Source organism: Anolis sagrei, chromosome X (assembly GCF_037176765.1).
Source record: "Anolis sagrei isolate rAnoSag1 chromosome X, rAnoSag1.mat, whole genome shotgun sequence".
Classification (NCBI taxonomy): Eukaryota; Metazoa; Chordata; class Lepidosauria; order Squamata; family Dactyloidae; genus Anolis; species Anolis sagrei.
The window spans coordinates 101660141-101679019 of record NC_090034.1 but is presented as its reverse complement, the minus strand read 5'-3'; the positions used below and the strand labels follow the sequence as shown (position 1 = coordinate 101679019).

Here is an 18879-nt window from a genome sequence, read left to right as displayed (position 1 = left end):
GATTTTGTTCATTTAGGATTATTGTTGTTGTTGTGTGCTTAATGACGTCGGAGGGCTGTAACCGGCCCTCGGGCCTTAGTTTGAGGACTCCTGGTGTACGTAGTTCCTAACTCAAGCATTCCCTGAAGGATGCATTGCAAAATGCAAATGTTCCCCCAGCTATAGGCAACAATTTAAGCTCCAGGATTAAGGCAGGGAATTTTTTGTAATGTATAAAAGGAGCCTCCTCCCATTAATACAGTAATAGGCAAACTTGGGCCCTCCAGGTGTTTTGGACTTCAACTCCCACAATTCCTAACAGCCTACCGGCTGTTAGGAATTGTGGGAGTTGAAGTCCAAAACACCTGGAGGGCCCAAGTTTGCCCACGCCTGCATTAATGTTTTAAACTCAATTTTGCTATGGCAGTAATCCCCCAGCCGTTCCTTGACCCATTTTGTACCCACTGCTTTGACTGTTCAGACTGAAATTTTCCATCTCTTTACCAAACCCCAGCCGCCTCTTCAAGCGTCAGTACAAAGGCAGAACCATTTCGGGAAGCTGCCTTATGCAGTCCTGGGGATATTTGGTTTGTTTACCTGCCTGGGTGTTGCTCTGTTTGGACATTGGCCACTGAGGCCAGGTCTGCTTTAATCGCCAGTGTGGAGTCAACTTAATAAAATGATTAAAAAAATAAGTGGTGTGGAAACTGGAATTGCCTTGTGTCCTTTTGTGTCATCTTAATACTTTCAAGAAATAACGAACCCTCTTTGTTTGTGTTTTGAGCTCAGCATAATTCCTCGACTGAAAATGAGATTGAGCACAATGTGGAGAGAAGTAAAAAAAGGTAGAGATATGGGTTCGTCCATGCAAAATGCCACTGCTTTCTAGAATCTCTACTTGTACATTAGGAATATTTACACCTCTTGCATTTACCATATATACTTGAGTATAACCCGAGTTTTCAGCCTTTTTTTAGGCTGAAAAAGCACCCCTCAGCTTATACTTGAGTCAAGGTTATTTTTTATTTTACTCTATTGTTTTTATTACATTTATTATTTTACTCTATTTATTATTATTTATTATGATTACATTTATTTTACTCTATTATTATTTTCCTCTATTATTATGATTACATTTATTTTATTATGATTAGATTTATTATTTTAGTATTATTACATTTATTTTACTCTATTTATTATTATTATTATACTCTATGATGATTACATGTATTATTTTATGATTACATTTATTTTACCATATTTATTATTACATGTATTTTTACTCTAATATTGTTATTATAACAGTTATTATTTTAATCTATTATTATGATTACATGTTATTTTACTCTATTATTACTGTTATCATTTCATTTCCATTATTATACTCTATTTTTATTTTTATTAATTTATTATTTTACTCTTTATTATTATTATTACATTTATTATTTTATTATGATTACATTTATTTTACTATCTTTATTATTACATTTATTATTTTATTATTACATTTATTTTACGATATTTATTATTACATTTATTATTTTACTCTATTATTGTTATTACATTTATTATTTTACTCTATCATTATGATTACATCTGTTATTTTACTCTATTATTACTGTTATTATTACATTTCCATTATTATACTCTATTATTGTTTTAATACATTTATTATTTTACTCTTTATTATGATTACTTTTATTATTTTATTATGATTATTTATTTTACCATATTTATTATTACATTTATTATTTTACTCTATTATTGATTACATCTGTTATTTTACTCTATTATTACTGCTATTATTACATTTCCATTATTATACTCTATTATTATTTTTATTACATTTATTATTTTACTCTTTATTATTATGATTACATTTATTATTTTATGATTACATTTATTTTTCTATATTTATTATTACATTTATTATTTTACTCTATTATTATGGGAAGGATATGTAAACACATTTACATTGAAAAAGGTTAGAATAATGGTTTAATCAGGCAGTCTTACCTTAAATCACAGTTTTGTGCAAATATTCAAAAACATTTAACCCCCTGATGCCTCAATTAATGTAATTTTATTGGTATCTATTTTTAATTTGAAATTTGCCAGTATCTACTGCATTTCCAATCCTCGGCTTATACTCAAGTCAATACGTTTTCCCAGTTTTTTGTGGTAAAATTAGGTGTCTTGGCTTATATTCGGGTCGGCTTATACCCGAGTATATACAGTACTTACTTTTCCATCCCTGTGATGATTCAGCCAGGAGTCTAGAAGGTATCCATACAAGCTCAGCTGCGGCAAGTTCATTGAGAAGGAAACCTAATTGCTTCCAACGAGGCTTCTCCTAAACATTTATTACATTTGAGCTCTGATTTTCCAACACATGAAGGATGACCATCCTGTCATCATCCCATGGTTCAAACTTACCGGTTTTCCATCATATATGTAGAGCCTCAATTGAAACACGCACACACAAAAAGGCACACAGAAATCCACAGCTTTTAATCCGATCTGTTCAGAGAGAGGCCTACATAATACAATAAACACAAAAGAGGCAGAGAGACTGAACTGAGTCACAGACATGGAATAAAACACAGGAAAACCACACTGTAGCTTTGAAACAGCAAGCCACAGGGAAGCAGAGAATAAATTCTTTTGAGATTGGGATTATATGCAATGCCTGACAGTTTTTGTCTTTGATGAATACACAGAGGCTGGATATATATCGGAACGAGACAATGCTTCATCTATCCAAAGAGCCCAGCACATTGGGCAGCTTCAAAATTCAGCTTATCAAATGCTGGCAGAATCCATCCACTCCTCTTCTGGCCGGCCATGGCACTATCTCCCAAAGTATTTTGCACGGGGCAAAGTGAAGCTCTGTTTATGCAATGGACTACAGCTCCCAGCATTCCTGAGCTACTGCAGCCCATCGGTGGATATGTGAAAACCCTCATCCATAGCCACCACACAAAGTCTACTTTCTGAGACCCCTTGTCTCTCATTCCTGGTCTAAAATTCCAACTTCTGGAAACAATCTAAGACAGTGGTCCTCAACCTGTGGATCTCCAACTCCCAGAAATCCCAGCTGTTAGGATTTTTGGGAGTTGAAGGCCAAAACATCTGGAGACCCACAGGTTGAGAACCACTCATCTAAAGCCTACTCATCATGGTGGCCACACATATGACCACAATGGTGGCCTGTAGCTGTGCTCAGATTCCAATAACCATCCCATCACCTTCCTTTGCCATCTCAGGTGTTTTGGCCTCCAACTCCCAGAAATCCCAGCTGTTAGGATTTTTGGGAGTTGAAGGCCAAAACATCTGGAGACCCACAGGTTGAGAACCACTCATCTAAAGCCTACTCATCATGGTGGTCACATATATGACCATGATGGTGGCCTATAGCTGTCCTCAGATTCCAATAACCATCCCATCACCTTCCTTTCCCATCTCCCTTTTTGCTGCTTTTGAAAGTTGCAGAAGTCACAGTGCTCCATCTCGATGGAGGAGCCTAGGACCATGGAGAAAGCATTGTGGGGAAGTTAGATACAATGCTGATGGAGATACAACAGAGCTTAGCGTGGCAGATGGAAAGGATCAATGCACACACTGGCAAAGAAGATGCCCCGCTACAAAGAGGAAATGGAGCTCCTAACCACTGCTTATTCAAGAAGCCTAGAAGATAAAAGTTGGGAGTTTGTCACAGAAGGGATTTCCTCTTCTTAGGAAGCAGCAGTTGAAACTGAGGAGCCTCCGAGGAATGTCATTCCTGGTCTCAAAGAAGAGAGACTGGGGCTCTCATGTTCATCCTGGATGGAAGAGTTTCCATTTTTCAACTTTCTCTCATTGCTGACAATAAAAAGAGCTGCACCGCTTAAAATCCCAGGCATCGCTACGTCTGTCTGTTTCTGAATTTGGAAAGAAACAGAAGAATATCCCAGGAGTTTCCTGTGAGTAAGAAAAACTAAGAGATGGACGTCTCACAGTTTTGAATTGTGGCAAACCTCTTGTGACATTTTCTGGAATTTCCCTTGCAGTTGCGGGGTGGCCAAAAGTAAACTATGTTTCCTGAAAGTTATCTTTTTGGCACTGCAATACTGCCTAGGTGGATTCTGGGAATTGTAGTCCCCAAAAGTTACTTTTTCCAAACACTGATCCTCCCAAAGGAAGAGCCAGCTTTCTAGTTGGCTGTTGCAAGGAAGTTTCTCTACCGGGGCTGCTCTCATGTTCATCCTGGATGGAAAAGTTTCCATTTTTCAACTTTCTCCCATTACTGACAAAAGTAGGAGCTGCACCGCTTAAAACCCCAGGCATCGCTACGTCTGTCTGTTTCTGAATTTGGAAAGAAACAGAAGAATATCCCAGGAGTTTCCTGTGAGTAGGAAAAACTAAGAGATGGACGATGTATTGTCGAAGGCTTTCATGGCCGGAATCACTGGGTTGTTGTAGGTTTTTCGGGCTATGTGGCCATGTTCATATGGCCATATAGCCCGAAAAACCTACAACAATTAAAGAGATGGACGTTTCACAGTTTTGAATTGTGGCAAACCTCTCGTGACATTTTTTGGAATTCCCCTTGCAGTTGTGGGGCGGCCGAAAGTGAACTATGTTTCCTTCCCATTCTTCCTCCCTGCGCTGCTAAAAGTAGTTCATTTGGCTCCATAAATTATTAATTGTGGCAGAAAGGAATACGTATACTAGAGATGGGTAAGCTGTGGTCCTACAAGTGCTCTGGGACTCCAACATCCACGAGCCTACGCCCATCCCAGGCAAGGCTCAAGAATGGTTGCTGCTGAGAACACCTTTAAGGACTGCAAGATCCCTCTTTCCTGATATATACAAAAGGCAGAGGTAAATAAAGTGGCATGAATGTAAAGGGGAAGGCAAGGGATGGGGAGAAATAATATATCCAGAAGGAGGTAAGTTGAAGGCCAGTAAAGCATCTATGCAATTAAACTCAGCCCTGTGCTCTTACTAGCACTGCTTTTGACAGTGGTCTTACTTCTAGGGCAGTGGTTCTCAACCTGAGGGTCCCCAGGTGTTTTGGCCTACAACTCCCAGAAATCCCAGCCAGTTTACCAGCTCTTAGGATTTCTGGGAGTTGAAGGCCAAAACATCTGGGGACCCACAGGTTGAGAGCCACTGTTCTAGCGTTCTAGGGCACCTAGCCTTGGAGGCGAATTACCATAATGAAAAAGCAGTTTTTGTAAGCTCAGAGCCATCCCAGGATCTTGGGAGTCTTTGTTCCATCTACTGAGGAAGGAGAGGATTTCCTCTCCACATTCTATTCCCTACTTAGGATCCAAACCTTGCCCAGCTTTAAAAGGCAAAAAAGTGATCTCAGACGAGAAGGAACAGAGGGAGCAAGCATGGCCCAGAGCATGGCGGCATACTGACCCCAAATCACCCACAAAGTGACCTCTAGTACTACTCAGAGCTGTGTCTGGTGAGAATGAGGCCTTGCTTTGGGTTGAGAGACCGTCCCAAAACTCAGCAACAAGTTCCTGTGTTAGAAGGAACCTCCGTAGGTCTAGAACAGTGGTTCTCAAGCTGGGGTCCCCAGATATTTTTGGTCTACAACTCCCAGAAATCCCAGCCAGTTTACCAGCTGTTAGGATTTCTGGGAGTTGAAGGCCAAAACATCTGGGGACCCCAGGTTGAGAACCACTGGTCTAGAATAACTCACACTTCAGGTCTAGACATGGACGACTGTCTCAGCTCCAGTGTTCACTGAGACCGTGCTTAAGGCACGATGCAGCAAGTGGGAATGGGAAATATCTAAAGAAGAACAGAAATACTAATATCCAAAGCCAGGCATGGGCAAACTTTGGCCCTCCAGGTATTTTGGACTCCAAGACCCAGAGTTCCTAACTGTTAGGAATTGTGGGAGTTGAAGTCCAAAATGCCTGGAGGACCAGAGTTCGCCCACACATGGTCAAAGCACATTCTTCACTGCTGGATATCAAACATCAAGACAGACAAGAAGCTGTGAGGGCTTGGAAACCGGACAGAAAAAAAACAAAGCAACCACGGAAGTTACATTGGAATGGGGTGCCAGGATCTGCTCGAGACTCGCAGCCTCACTTCTTATAAATAATACAAATCTAGCTCACAGTGAAGATGCAGTTGCTACAGAAATCACAGCCAGCTGCCACAGGGGGAGGCGGGTTGAGAGGATGGGGGGCCCCAGGAGACAAACAGGATCCCCTCGAACTGGTCTTCCTAATGCCCGCGGTTGATGACGATGTCGTCGTACTCCTCCTGGGGAAGCACAAAGTGTTAATGTAAGATTAGCGTAATGCGAATGTTTAAATGTTCTCGGGTCAGGGCAGCCAGTCAATTATATTACACTTCTAACAGAACAAAGCAAACAAACAGAGAAAATACAAAATGTGTGAGTTTGGTAGTTGATTAAATGTCCTTTGACCAGTATCTGGCCACTTGGAGTGCCTCCGGTGTTGCTGCAAGAAGGTCCTCCATGGTGCATGTGGCAGGACTCAGGTTGCATTGCAGCAGGTGGTCAGTGGTTTGCTCTTCTCTGCACTCGCATGTCGAGGATTCCACTTTGTAGCCCCATTTCTGAAGGTTGGCTCTGCATCTCGTGGTGCCCGAGCGCAGTCTGTTCAGTGCCTTACAAGTCGCCCAGCTTTCTGTGTGCCCAGGGGGGAGTCTCTCATTTGGTATCAGCCATTGGTTGAGGTTCTGGGTTTGAGCCTGCCACTTTTGGACTCTCACTTGCTGAGGCGTTCCAGCGAGTGTCTCTGTAGATCTTAGAAAACTGTCTGGATTTAAGTCATTGACGTGCTGGCTGATACCCAAACAGGAGATGAGCTGGAGATGTCTCTGCCTTGGTGCTTTCACTATTGGCTGCCACTTCCTGGCGGATGTCAGGTGGTGCGATACCGGCTAGACAGTGTAATTTATCCAGTGGTGTAGGGCGCAGACAGCCCGTGATAATGTGGCATGTCTTCAGAGCCACATCCACTGTTTTAGCGTGGTGAGATGTGTTCCACACTGGGCATGCGTACTCTACAGCAGAATAGCACAGCGCAAGGGCAGATGTTTAAATGTAATTTTGTGTAATGCCTGTGAATGTAACCTGATTGCATTAGCAGAGAGTGTATTGACTCTGAAAAGGGTTAATCAGTCAAGCCTCTAATGAACTGTGAAGTTGTGGCCCTGAGTGTGCCTGGAATGCGTAGGGAGGATCCAGAGATAAGATTTCATTCGTTCTTCTTACTTCGGTGCTTTTGTCTTGTTTCTGTCTTTTTGGTTGGGTGTCAATGTGAGTGTGTGCTGTATATTTGCTCTACTCAGTAAAGCTATACGTTTGCTTTTACTGAAGTCTCAAAGTGTCCATTCTTCTAAGCTGCAAAGCTTCTGAGCACTTTGACACAAAGCACCTCCAGTTTTACATCCACAACTAGGCGGAGCTCACCGTTCTCCTTCTGATATCCTTAGGCGATCCCTCGTTTTCTGAGGATGATTGTCCTCCAATATTCTTGTGGGTCCGTATGTGGCTGTGGAGCCCTATTCTTGCTCTGCATCTTCTTCCGCAGTGAGGGCATTGGTTTCCAGGTGGAAGGCGGTCTCGGCCGGGCTTGGCTTGATGCACCTTCCTCTTGGCACGCTTCTCCCTTTCGCCCTCCATTCGTGCCTCCTCAAATTCTGCAGCACTGCTAGTCACAGCTGATCTCCAGCTGGAGCGGTCAAGGGCCAGGGCTTCCCAGTTCTCAGTGTCTATGCCAGAGTTTTTAAGGTTGGCTTTGAGCCCATCTTTAAATCTCTTTTCCTGTCCACAAACATTCCGTTTTCCGTTCTTGAGTTCCGTATCTTTTCTGATATAATGCCATCAGCAATCATACCAAAAGCAACACTGTAATAGATGACCACAGTGGCCAGGCTACGCTATGCCCAAAGGTGGAAAAAAGTACAGGGATAAAGGGGGAATAATTTAAATGATTTGGGTATGTATGTTCACATTTTAGATTTGTGCTTAAGCTGGTAGAAGTGTAGAGGTATCTATTTGCATGATAATTTGATTATTTATGTATTGTCCAGATACCATATTTGCGTATCTATCTAAATATAGGTTTTTCAAATATTCTAATTAAGAGTATACACACACACTCACTCACACAAAAGCAACAGTAACTTGAGCCTATGTTATTTGAAGGAGCCTATCTCCTTAGGTGAGTCTATTTGATCTCTAAGAAAGGCCTACAACCATCTCAGGTTGTACAATTTCTAATGAACTGTAAGCTACTCAAGAGCCCTATAAGAGCGAAGACAGAGGGGAGCAGAAGACAGTTCCATCTTGTCTTTACTAATAATATAATATAGTATATTGTATATACATATAATATTTATATTATAATGTAGTACAATATAATACTAGTAATAATAATACAATATTATAATTATATATTTACATTACATGTAATTATACTAATAATATTACAATATAATGGTATAGTGCAATATAGTAATATATAATACTGATATTGTACTATGCTAATAATATAATATATTGTATTTATATATATCTTGTAAGCCGCTCTGAGTCCCCTTCGAGGTGAGAAGGGCGGCATATAAATGCCGTAAATAAATAAATAAATAAATAAATAAATAAAATTGGGAAAAGGTAGGACATAAATAAACTAATGAAGACACCAGCAGTATCTACTGATGCTTCAATTAATGTAATTTTATGGGTATCTATTTTTATTTTGAAATGTACCAGTAGCTGCTGGATTTCTCACCCTCGGCTTATACTCAAGTAAATATGTTTTCCCAGTTTTTTGTGGTAAAATTAGGTGCCTCGGCTTACATTTGGGTCGGCTTATACTCGAGTATATACGGCATATAGTTTATATTACATTAGGAATATTACAATATAAAGGTATAGTGCACTATAGTAATATATAATACTGATATTGTACTATGCTAATAATATAATATATTGTATGTATATATATCTTGTAAGCTGCTCTGAGTCCCCTTCGGGGTGAGAAGGGCAGCATATAAATGTCGTAAATAAATCAATAATGAATATATATTTCTGAATATAAGCGAATACAAAATCTCATATATTCCAAACAAGGTGTCCCTTCCTGGGATAAAACTCACCTCGCTATTGCTGTCCAGACTCTCCTCTGAGTCCCAATCGGGTTCCTCCGAGCCAAAGGCCCGCAAAAGCTGTGTGATTTTTTCATTGGGCCGGTGGATGGCGCTGTACATGGGGGTGTAGCCGACATACATCCGGGCTTCAGGGTTGGCTCCGGCACGCAGCAGGTGCTCCACCATTTCAGGACTCTGTGCCTCCACGGCCAGGTGAAGGGGGCTCCGGCCACAACTCAGTTCCTGCAAGGCAAGAGATGGTGAGGGGGATTCAGACAAACAAATCCTAGTAAGCTAGTATATGCTTATGCATTTGTGTGTGAGCAAACCTGTCAAAGATTTCTCTAATTATGAAATGTATATTCTTTTTCTTTGGAATGAGACCCAACATGGCTCATGTCAAGTTAAGAACAAAGTACAGTCAGTTCTCCACCTTCATGGAATTAAAGGTACAGGAGAGCTCAATTAAAACAAAAAACAGCGAATAAAGAAATTGGTATATTATAATCTTCTATATAGATAAAAATGTAATGTTCGTTTGTGGGATTAACAGATCTCAAAAACCACTGGACGAATTGACACCAAATTTGGACACAAGACACCTAACAACCCAATGCATGTCCTTCACTCAAAAAAAAAATGATTTTGTCATTTGGGAGTTGTAGTTGCTGGGATTTATAGTTCACCTACAATCAAAGAGCATTCTGAACTCCACCAGCAATGGAATTGAATCAAACTTGGCACACAGAATTCTCATTTACCAACAGAAAATACTGAAAGGGTTTAGTGGGTAATGTCCTTTGGTTTTGGAGTTGTAGTTCACCTACATCCAGAGATCACTGTGCACTCAAACAATGATTGATCTGAACCAAACTCTACACAAATACTCCATATGTCCAAATGCGAACACTGGTGAAGTTTGGGGAAAATAGAATCTTGACATTTGGGAGTTGTATTTGCTGGGATTTATAGTTCACCTACAATCACAGAGCATTCTGAACCCCACCAACGATAGAATTGGGCCAAACTTCCCACACAGAACCCCCATGTGGGCCACAGCAACGCGTGGTAGGGGACGGCTAGTAAATAATAAAATAAAAAGAGTAAATAATGAAATCATAAAACTTTATTTATATACCGCTCTATCTCCCCGAGGGGGATTCAGGGCGGTTTCCAAGCAACATCACCAAAACATACAGAGTAAACAAAATTAACAAAACAACATAAGCATAAATTTATCACAATTACACATATATATTAAAAATAATCCTACCTGTTCAGAGCAATTAAAAGGCCGGGCTGAAGCTAGTGCAAACTCAAAATATGAGGGGACTGGGAACTAAGTACAGTGCTATAATAGGCTAACAGCAGTAACAGGTACGGGTCTGTGGCTGTTCATTTCCAAGGCCTATTAGAGGGATGACCAGGGAAATAGGTAGGAAGTATAATGTTTGGGGCTGGGCTAGAACTGGTCATTCTCAAAGGCTTGTTGAAACCACCAAGTCTTCAAGCTCTTATGAAAGGAGGAGAGGGATGGAGCCTGTCTTATTTCCCTTGGAAGGGCGTTCCAGAGGGTTGAATCACAACAGAGGGATACCTCCCTTTAGGTTTTTTAAATCAGTTTCAGAAACAATTAATCATAATCCTCATTCAAAGGAGAAAGGACCAATTTATCCCTATGGTGACATTGTCGTGTATGCTTCTCCTGGGATCACCCTCCTGAGCATGACATACACACACACACACACACACACACACACAATCAATAATATTGCCAAAACTAACCGGTTTGTTGAGATCTGATCCCCCAGAGATCAAGAGACCGACCATGTTCACATCTTTCCTCAAGACTGCAAGATGCAAAGGGGTGAAGCCTACAGAAAGAGGGAGCAGAGAATTCCTGCTTGAAGTACCAATGCATTTTTGTTGTTTCAGCTACACAGGATGCATGTAAACCTTTGCATAAATAAATTATACAGATCAAATGTGTTCGTTGCTATCGAAATGATCTGAGCTACTAACACTGAGGTATATAAAGCTCAGCAAATCTTCACTAAAAGCAGCAAAAAACAATCTACCCCTTCTGGCAGGCCAACCTAGACAGTTTTAAGCATTAATTTTAAACTCGTGTCTTATGTTTAATCTCTGTTCTAAGTACCTTAATACATGTTTTATAGAAATACATTTTATTATAGAATCATAGAATCATAGAATCAAAGAGTTGGAAGAGACCTCATGGACCATCCAGTCCAACCCCCTGCCAAGAAGCAGGAATATTGCATTCAAATCACCCCTGACAGATGGCCATCCAGCCTCTGCTTAAAAGCTTCCAAAGAAGGAGCCTCCACCACACTCCGGGGCAGAGAGTTCCACTGCTGAACGGCTCTCACAGTCATGTACCTTTTTCTAATAATACATTTTAATATGTGTATTTATAAAATTTTTACAATGTTTATGTGTTTTCATTATGCTGTAACCTGCCATGAACCACGAGGAAAGGTGAGTAACAAATAAAATTATTATTACTACATAATTATTACTATTAAAATACATAGAACAGAGATTAAACACAAGACACGAGTTTAAAATTCATGCTTAAAACTGTCTAGGTTGGCCTGCCAGAAGGGGTAGATTGGTTTTTGCTGCTCCTAGTGAAGATTTGCTGAGCTTTATATACCACACCTGGTATGGTAATAATAATAATAATAATAATTATTATTATTATTATTATCCCACTTTATCTCTCCCAAAGGAATGATTGAAATCCAGTGGGAAATAGAATAGAATTATCATTCCTTTGGGAGAGATAAAGTGGGATAATAATAATATTTATTATTATTATTATTATTATTATTATTATTATTACCATACCAGGCGACAGTCGCATTGAGGAAAAACAACAGGAAAAACTCAGCCATTATCAGGACTTCAAAATTGAACTGCAAAGGCTCTGGCATAAACCAGTACAAGTGATCCCAGTGGTAATGGGCACACTGGGTGCCGTGCCAAAAGATCTCAGCAGGCATTTGGAAACAATAAACATTGACAAAATCATGATCTGTCAGCTGCAAAAGGCCACCTGACTTGGATCTGCATGCATAATTCGAAAATACATAACACAGTTCTAGACGCTTAGGAAGTGTTCAACTTGTGATTTTGTGATACGAAATCCAGCATAGAGATCTCATTTGCTGTGACATACTGTGTTTTTGTGTCAGTAAAATAATAATAACAATAATAATAATAGTAATAACCAATGCCATCAAAGCCAGAATTGAAAAGTCAACAACAGATCCCAAATGTAGACTCTGCAAGGAAGCAGATGAAACAATAGATCACATTCACAGCTGCTGCAAGAAGATTGTGCAGACAGACTACAAGCAGAGGCACAACACTGTTGCTCAGATTATTAATTGGAACTGCAAAGACTCTGGCACAAGCCAGTCAAGGGGGTCCCAGTGGTGATCGGCACACTGGGTGCAGTGCCTAAAGACCTTGGCCTGCACTTAAACACAATCAGCCCTGATAAAATTACCATCTGCCAGTTGCAGAAAGCCACCTTAATGGGATCTGCACACATTATTCGCCGATACATCGCAGTCCTCAACACTTGGGAAGTGTCTGACGTGTGATCCAATTCAACAGCCAGCAGAGTGTCTGCTGTGGATTCATCTTGTTGTGTTTCAAATAATAATAATAATAATAACAATAATAATAATAATGGGCCTGAATCTAAGGTTAGTCCCAAGAACAGCTGACATAGAAAAGCATTAAAACTTTAAATAAGGCTAAGTAAGAAGAATGGAAGTCACACTAGGGTGTTTTTATTTATTTATTATTATTCTGTCTTTGTTAAGGTCTTTTGTGTTCTTTTGTTTTCTTTTTTACTTTTTTGGAAAGTGTTGGAAATATTTTATTGTAATTCTTTTGAGAAAATTAATAAACATTAATTTAAAAATCTTTAAATAAGTAATTATTAGCTCGGAGGCCTCTCATTCTGTAGGGTAGCTATAAGTCAAAGTCAATTTGAAGGCAAATGCATCCCTCTAAATGGGAATTACCAATGGCCTTAGGAAACTTGTACTGATTTTTGCCTCTTCGATCATTCCTGCCCCCTCCATAACTATGAGGACTACAAACTTGTTTATTTTGAGCCTCTTCTCGAGCTTTAGAGAGGAGAAGGCAACTTAGTCCTGAAAGGGAAAATCCCAGAAAGATACCATCGTAGTTGGTGCAGTCCAGCTGGGCCCGCGAACTGTTCCCTTCACAAGGCCTTTGCTCCAGAGCAGGTGCCAGGAGTTGCTGGGCACATTCCCGCTGCCCTTCCCGACAGGCCAAGTGCAGTGCTGTGTGGCCGCCTTTCTCCTGCACACAAAGGCCGGCTCCCGCTGAGACCAGCTTGCCCACGAAATCAGAAGCCCCCAGGATGACTGCGATGTGGAGCGCTGTCTGGGGACAGAGACAAGAGTGAAATCATCAGCCCGAAGCTGTGTGTTTCCCCCCCACCCACCCCAAAAGCAGGGATGGCCCAAGTTTGCCCATACCTTCCCTAAAGGCTCTCCAACTGTCTTAAAAACTTTAACCAATGGGTCTGCATCTAAGATTCTGAATAAAAGGACTGGTTTAAATCTGTAACTTTCTTTGTACCAGGCTACATTATTTGTCCAAGGCCAAGTCTGACTGACAGGGACCGAGACAGAGATATTTCACATAAAATGCAATCTGATTTTTTTTTTAATTGCAAATGTCAAAATGGTCTTGCACCAAGATATGGTTCCTTGTCAAGCAAGTTTTGGCAATCTGTGGCTCTTTTCTCTGTGGCCCTATCAGCACTGACCATTTAATTCCAAACTGCTGAGGCTAGAAACAAACCCTCACAAAAGCACACAAAAGATGCGCATCAGTGTTCTGTAGTTTGTATAATTATCAAACGGGCATCAAACTGGGTTCCAGGATTCCCTATGTGTTCATCTGCAAACAACATATGAGTATTTTGTCCTACACAGTTTGGGATCACAGTATAAGAACAACCATGTGCTCTCCTATAAACTAGATGAAATACTCTTCTCCAACTACGTCTCCTTTCAGAGATGAAGCAAGTGGCAAGTAGAGAGAAGGCCTCTGTATTGCAGCACCTTTCTAAAGAGGTCAGCTGAGTACTTTTCTAGGCCACATGGGAAGACAAACAATTACTTTAATTGCACTTGCTGTTTTAATTGATATTTTAGCTGGCATCTTGCTATTTTTACTTGTTTTTTGCTCCAACCATTTCTAAAATAATGTTGAGTTGGCCACAGGGACTCTCTGCCAAGTTTGGTCTTGATTGGATAGATGAGGGTTGCAGCAGCCTTGGGAAGTGAGTGGAGGTACTTGAAGTCCCATCATCCACTGTCTGTCCTCCTCGAAAGTGCACCAGGATGTAGAGTGGGTCACGAGAGGTCTATGTGCCAAGTTTGGTCTAGATCAGTCATTGGATGAAGGTCATAGCCATTTCAGAAAGTGAGTGATGGTACTGCAAGTCCCATCATCCATGGTCCATCCTCCTCCAAACTGCAGTAGGATGTAGAGTGAGTGAAGGTACTGCAAATCCCTCAGGCCCTTTCCTTTCTCTTCTCATACACTTGAGAATATTAGATTTTTTTTTTGTTGTGTCAGGAGCGGCTTGAGAAACTGCAAGTCATTTCTGGCGTGAGAGAATTGGCCATCTGCAAGGACGTTGGCCAGGGGGCAGTAGGATGTTTTGATCTTTTACCATCCTTGTGGGAGGCTTCTCTCATGCCCCTGCATGAGGAGCTGGAGCTGACAGAGGGAGCTCATCCACACTCTCCCCAGATTCGAACCTGCAACCTGTGGGTCTTCAGTCCTGCCGGCACAGGGTTTAACCCTCTGTGCCACCAGGGGTTCCTGTTGAAGCCGGCCAATCAGAAACCATATGCAAATTTCCTTTCCCCTCTCAGCCACTCAGAGACCATATGCAAATTGTATCACAGTGGCAGCCAATCAGAACGCTGCCACATACACTTCCCATCCTTCCTCCCCATACAAACACTGACCTTTATTATATACATAGATTTACCAGTTGCTCACAAAATGAACTGAGGACTGAAAAGCCGGTTATACTTCTTTCTAATTGTACAAGCAAAGTGCTATATTCTACTCTGAGTTCCAGAACAAGGCCATTGTGGTTGCAGCTAGTGAGGCTTTGAGGAATAAAGAAGCACATTTCCTACAACATGACACAAAGCGTCTCTCCATTCACCTGTCCAAGGTCATTCTGAATGTCCAGGTAATCCGTCCCTTGCGTAAACTGAAGGATGGAGTCCAGGAAAGCCTCATGTTCATGAATGACAGCCAAGTGGAGAGCTCTAGAGGCAACAGGAAAGAAGAGATAACTCAAAAAGCACAAAACCCAGCTGCATGGAAACATGTCCAATGAAGAAAATGGGAACTGAAAGAACAGACCTCGTGTATACCTCCATGATCCAAACATGATCACCTGTTTTGGCTACTTTACCTTCCCAAAATTAGGGTGTGTGTTAATGTAATCTTAATGCTGAGCCAAAGCAAAAGATGAAGCTATGTCAGGAGCACCTATTTGAGGGATGTCATCTCTAAGTTAACTGCCATGGCTCAAAGCTATGCAATGCTGGCATCTATAATTTGGTGAGGCATCAACATTTTTTGGCAGCCTCCATGATCCCAAACTACAGGCCACATGACTCCATAGTTTTGAACCAAAGCAGGTAAAGTGGCTTTATTCCACACCATAGAAGCTTGGGTGCCCTTTTGTTTTTAAAGAAGGAATTCTAAGCAGCCAGCAACAGTAATGGGCATATCACAAAGAGTGCACATTTTGCTGCTGCACATTTCATTTGCCAGCAAATACTCCTATTTACTCAACTCTAATGTGCCATCAAATCTAATGTGCACCTCAATGTTTAAAGCCTCAAAACCATAATAATAATAATAATAATAATAATAATAATAATATGGAGCCCCCGGTGGAATGACCAGGGTGAGACAAAGGACTCTTGTCTGCTGGAGCGAGGTGTGAATGTTTCAAGAGTTCTTTGTCCCACCCTGGTCATTCCACAGATATATAAACCCTTTTTCCTGGTTCCAACAGACCTCACTACCTCTGAGGATGCTTGCCATAGATGCAGGCGAAACGTCAGGAGAGAATGCCTCTAGACCATGGCCATATAGCTCGAAAAAACCTACAACAACCCAGGGATTCCGGCCATGAAATCCTTTGACAATACATTAATGTAATTTTATTGGTATCTATTTTTATTTTGAAATTGACCCATAGTGGATGCATTTCCCACCCTCGGCTTATACTCGAGTCAATAAGTTTTCCTAGTTTTTTGTGATAAAATTAGGTGCCTCGGCTTATATTCGGGTCGGCTTATACTCGAGTATATACGGTATGTTATTTTGCACTTATTATTTTGTTACTTTATGTATTCTGTTACGATATAATTTTTCTGTTGTTAATAATAATAATAATAACACTTTATTTCTCCCCAAAGGACTCGGTGCGGCTTACATGAGGCCGAGCCCGAATACAACAATACAAGCAAAACAACAACAGTACAAGCAATTAAAATAAAACATAGACAATAAAATATACAACATTATCAATAAGACAATAAGCAATTAAAAACAGTGGGAAGGCCAAATGTAAAGTTTAAATGGAAATAATGCTGGGACATGCACGAAAAGTGATAGTGGTGTTTGCAGAAGGGCATACGAGCAGATCTAAAAAATGTAAAGTGCTTTGGAGGACAAAGTGCTTATGGGATCATTATTCCGGGAAGGCACACTGGAACAACCACGTCTTCAAGCTCCTCCTAAAGACTGCCAAGGTTGGGGCCTGTCTGATGTCTTTAGGGAGTGAGTTCCAGAGTCGAGGGGCCACCACCGAAAAGGCCCTCTCTCTCGTCCCCACCAACCGCGCCTGCGATGCTGATAGGATCGAGAGCAGGGCCTCTCCGGATGAGCGAAGGGATCGCGTGGGTTCGTATACAGAGATGCGGTCACGCAGATAGGCAGGTCCCAAACCATTCAGGGCTTTGTGGTTATTTATTTATCGTGTCATCCACAACCAGAACATTGTATTACATTTCTAACAGAACAAAACAAACAAACAGATTTTAAAAAAACACAAATTTTGCAAAATTGGTAGCTGATTAAATGTCCTTTGACCAGTATCTGGCCACTTGGAGTGCCTCTGGTGTTGACGCAAGAAGGTCTTCCATCGTGCATGTGGCAGGGCTCAGGTTGCATTGCAGCAGATGGTATTGTTTCTAGCACCCACTTTTTGTTTGATGTTCAGGCAGTGCTTCTTGTAGGTCAGAGAACGGTCCAGAGTGACTCCCAGGTATCTGGGAGCGCTGCAATGCTCCAGTGGGATTCCTTCCCAGGTAATCCTCAGAGCTCGGGATGCTTGTCTGTTCTTAAAGTTGAATCCACGACATGTGAGTGTGGAGAAGAGCAAGCCACTGACCACCTGCTGCAATGCAACCTGAGCCCTGCCACATGCACAATGGAGGACCTCCTTGAGGCAACACCAGAGGCACTCCAAGTGGCCAGATACTGGTCAAAGGATATTTAATCAACTACCAAGTTTGCAAACTCTATGTCTTTTGTATGTGTGTTTATTTTTGTTAAAAATGTAATACAAATGTCTGGTTGCTCCTGACACGATAAATAATAAAATACGTTTTGCCAGTGTTTTGTGATAAAATTAGGTGCCTCGGCTTGTATTCGGGTCGGCTTATACTCGAGTAAATATGGTATTTTTTCTGTTGTTTTGTGTCTAATTTTGCTGTATAGTTTTTGGGCTCGGCTTCATGTAAGCCGCCCCGAGTCCCCTTTGGGGAGATGGAGGCGGGTTGTAAATAAAGTTTTTTTTTATTATTATTATTACGTACGTATCGCCATCTTCGGTCACAAAGCCCAGGACATGGTGGAGCCAGGCCTCGGGGGTCACCGCCACCGCAATGGGCCCTTCTTCTCCTCTTCCTTCCTCGAGGCGCACGGCCTGGACGCCTTCCGCGATGCCACTCACGTCCTCCTCTTCACCGCCCAAGGAATCCCCAATGGCCGAGTCCAGCCGCTCCTGGTCCTCGTCTTCTTCGGTCAGGGTTTTGTGGGAGACCCTAGGGTCCGAGGTCATGGCTTGACAGTCTCCAGGACCCATCTCCACGTCGCCCTGGGCAACCACAAACGCGCCATCTTCCTGGCCTTCGCTGAGGGAGCCCAGCCCACTGTCACACCAGTCGTCCCCTCCAGAAGTCGAGTCAGCTCGTTTGGGCGACCTGGGCCCACTCTGGGCCACTTGCCCCTGCAGATAGGCCATTGGGGAGAGAAGCAGGCCTCAGTTACTACCATACAGGCCTACCCTGTTGGAAGTAGGCCTCAACTACTTCCACACAGGCCTGCCATGAGAGTAGGCCTCAACTGCCACACGGGCCATCAGGAAGGAAAAGGCAAGGGAGCCGCACTCGCGGCTCAAAGCGCTGCTTCAGCTCCTTCTGCCATCGAAGGGGAATTTGAGCAACCTGGGGAATCCCCAGACAACAATCTCTCTGTCAGTCACAGAGGCATGCCGGGATTTGTAGTCTTCTTCCGCCTAACATCCGGGTATCACGCCTTTTGAGATGATTTTGGAAACGATTTTACACTCCCTCCGCAGCGCGAGGCATGCCGGGAGCGCGGCGATTGGTCGAAGGTGGTGAATCTCTAATGAGGCGGTGACGTCAC

The 18879-nt window shown here is 41.8% G+C and overlaps 1 protein-coding gene across 1 annotated transcript; it reads right to left on the bottom strand.

The window, feature by feature from the left end:
- Positions 1-2469: 2469 nt before the first annotated feature.
- LOC137094957 (NF-kappa-B inhibitor beta-like) lies at positions 2470-18777 on the bottom strand. The gene is made up of 6 exons (XM_067461005.1): positions 18048-18777; positions 15371-15476; positions 13332-13560; positions 10897-10985; positions 9121-9354; positions 2470-6252 (listed from the first exon to the last, which is right to left on the bottom strand). The coding sequence occupies exons 1-6, from the start codon at positions 18473-18475 to the stop codon at positions 6214-6216; spliced, it is 1125 nt and encodes a 374-aa protein (XP_067317106.1). The 5' UTR covers positions 18476-18777; the 3' UTR covers positions 2470-6213.
- Between the last annotated feature and the right edge of the window lie 102 nt (positions 18778-18879).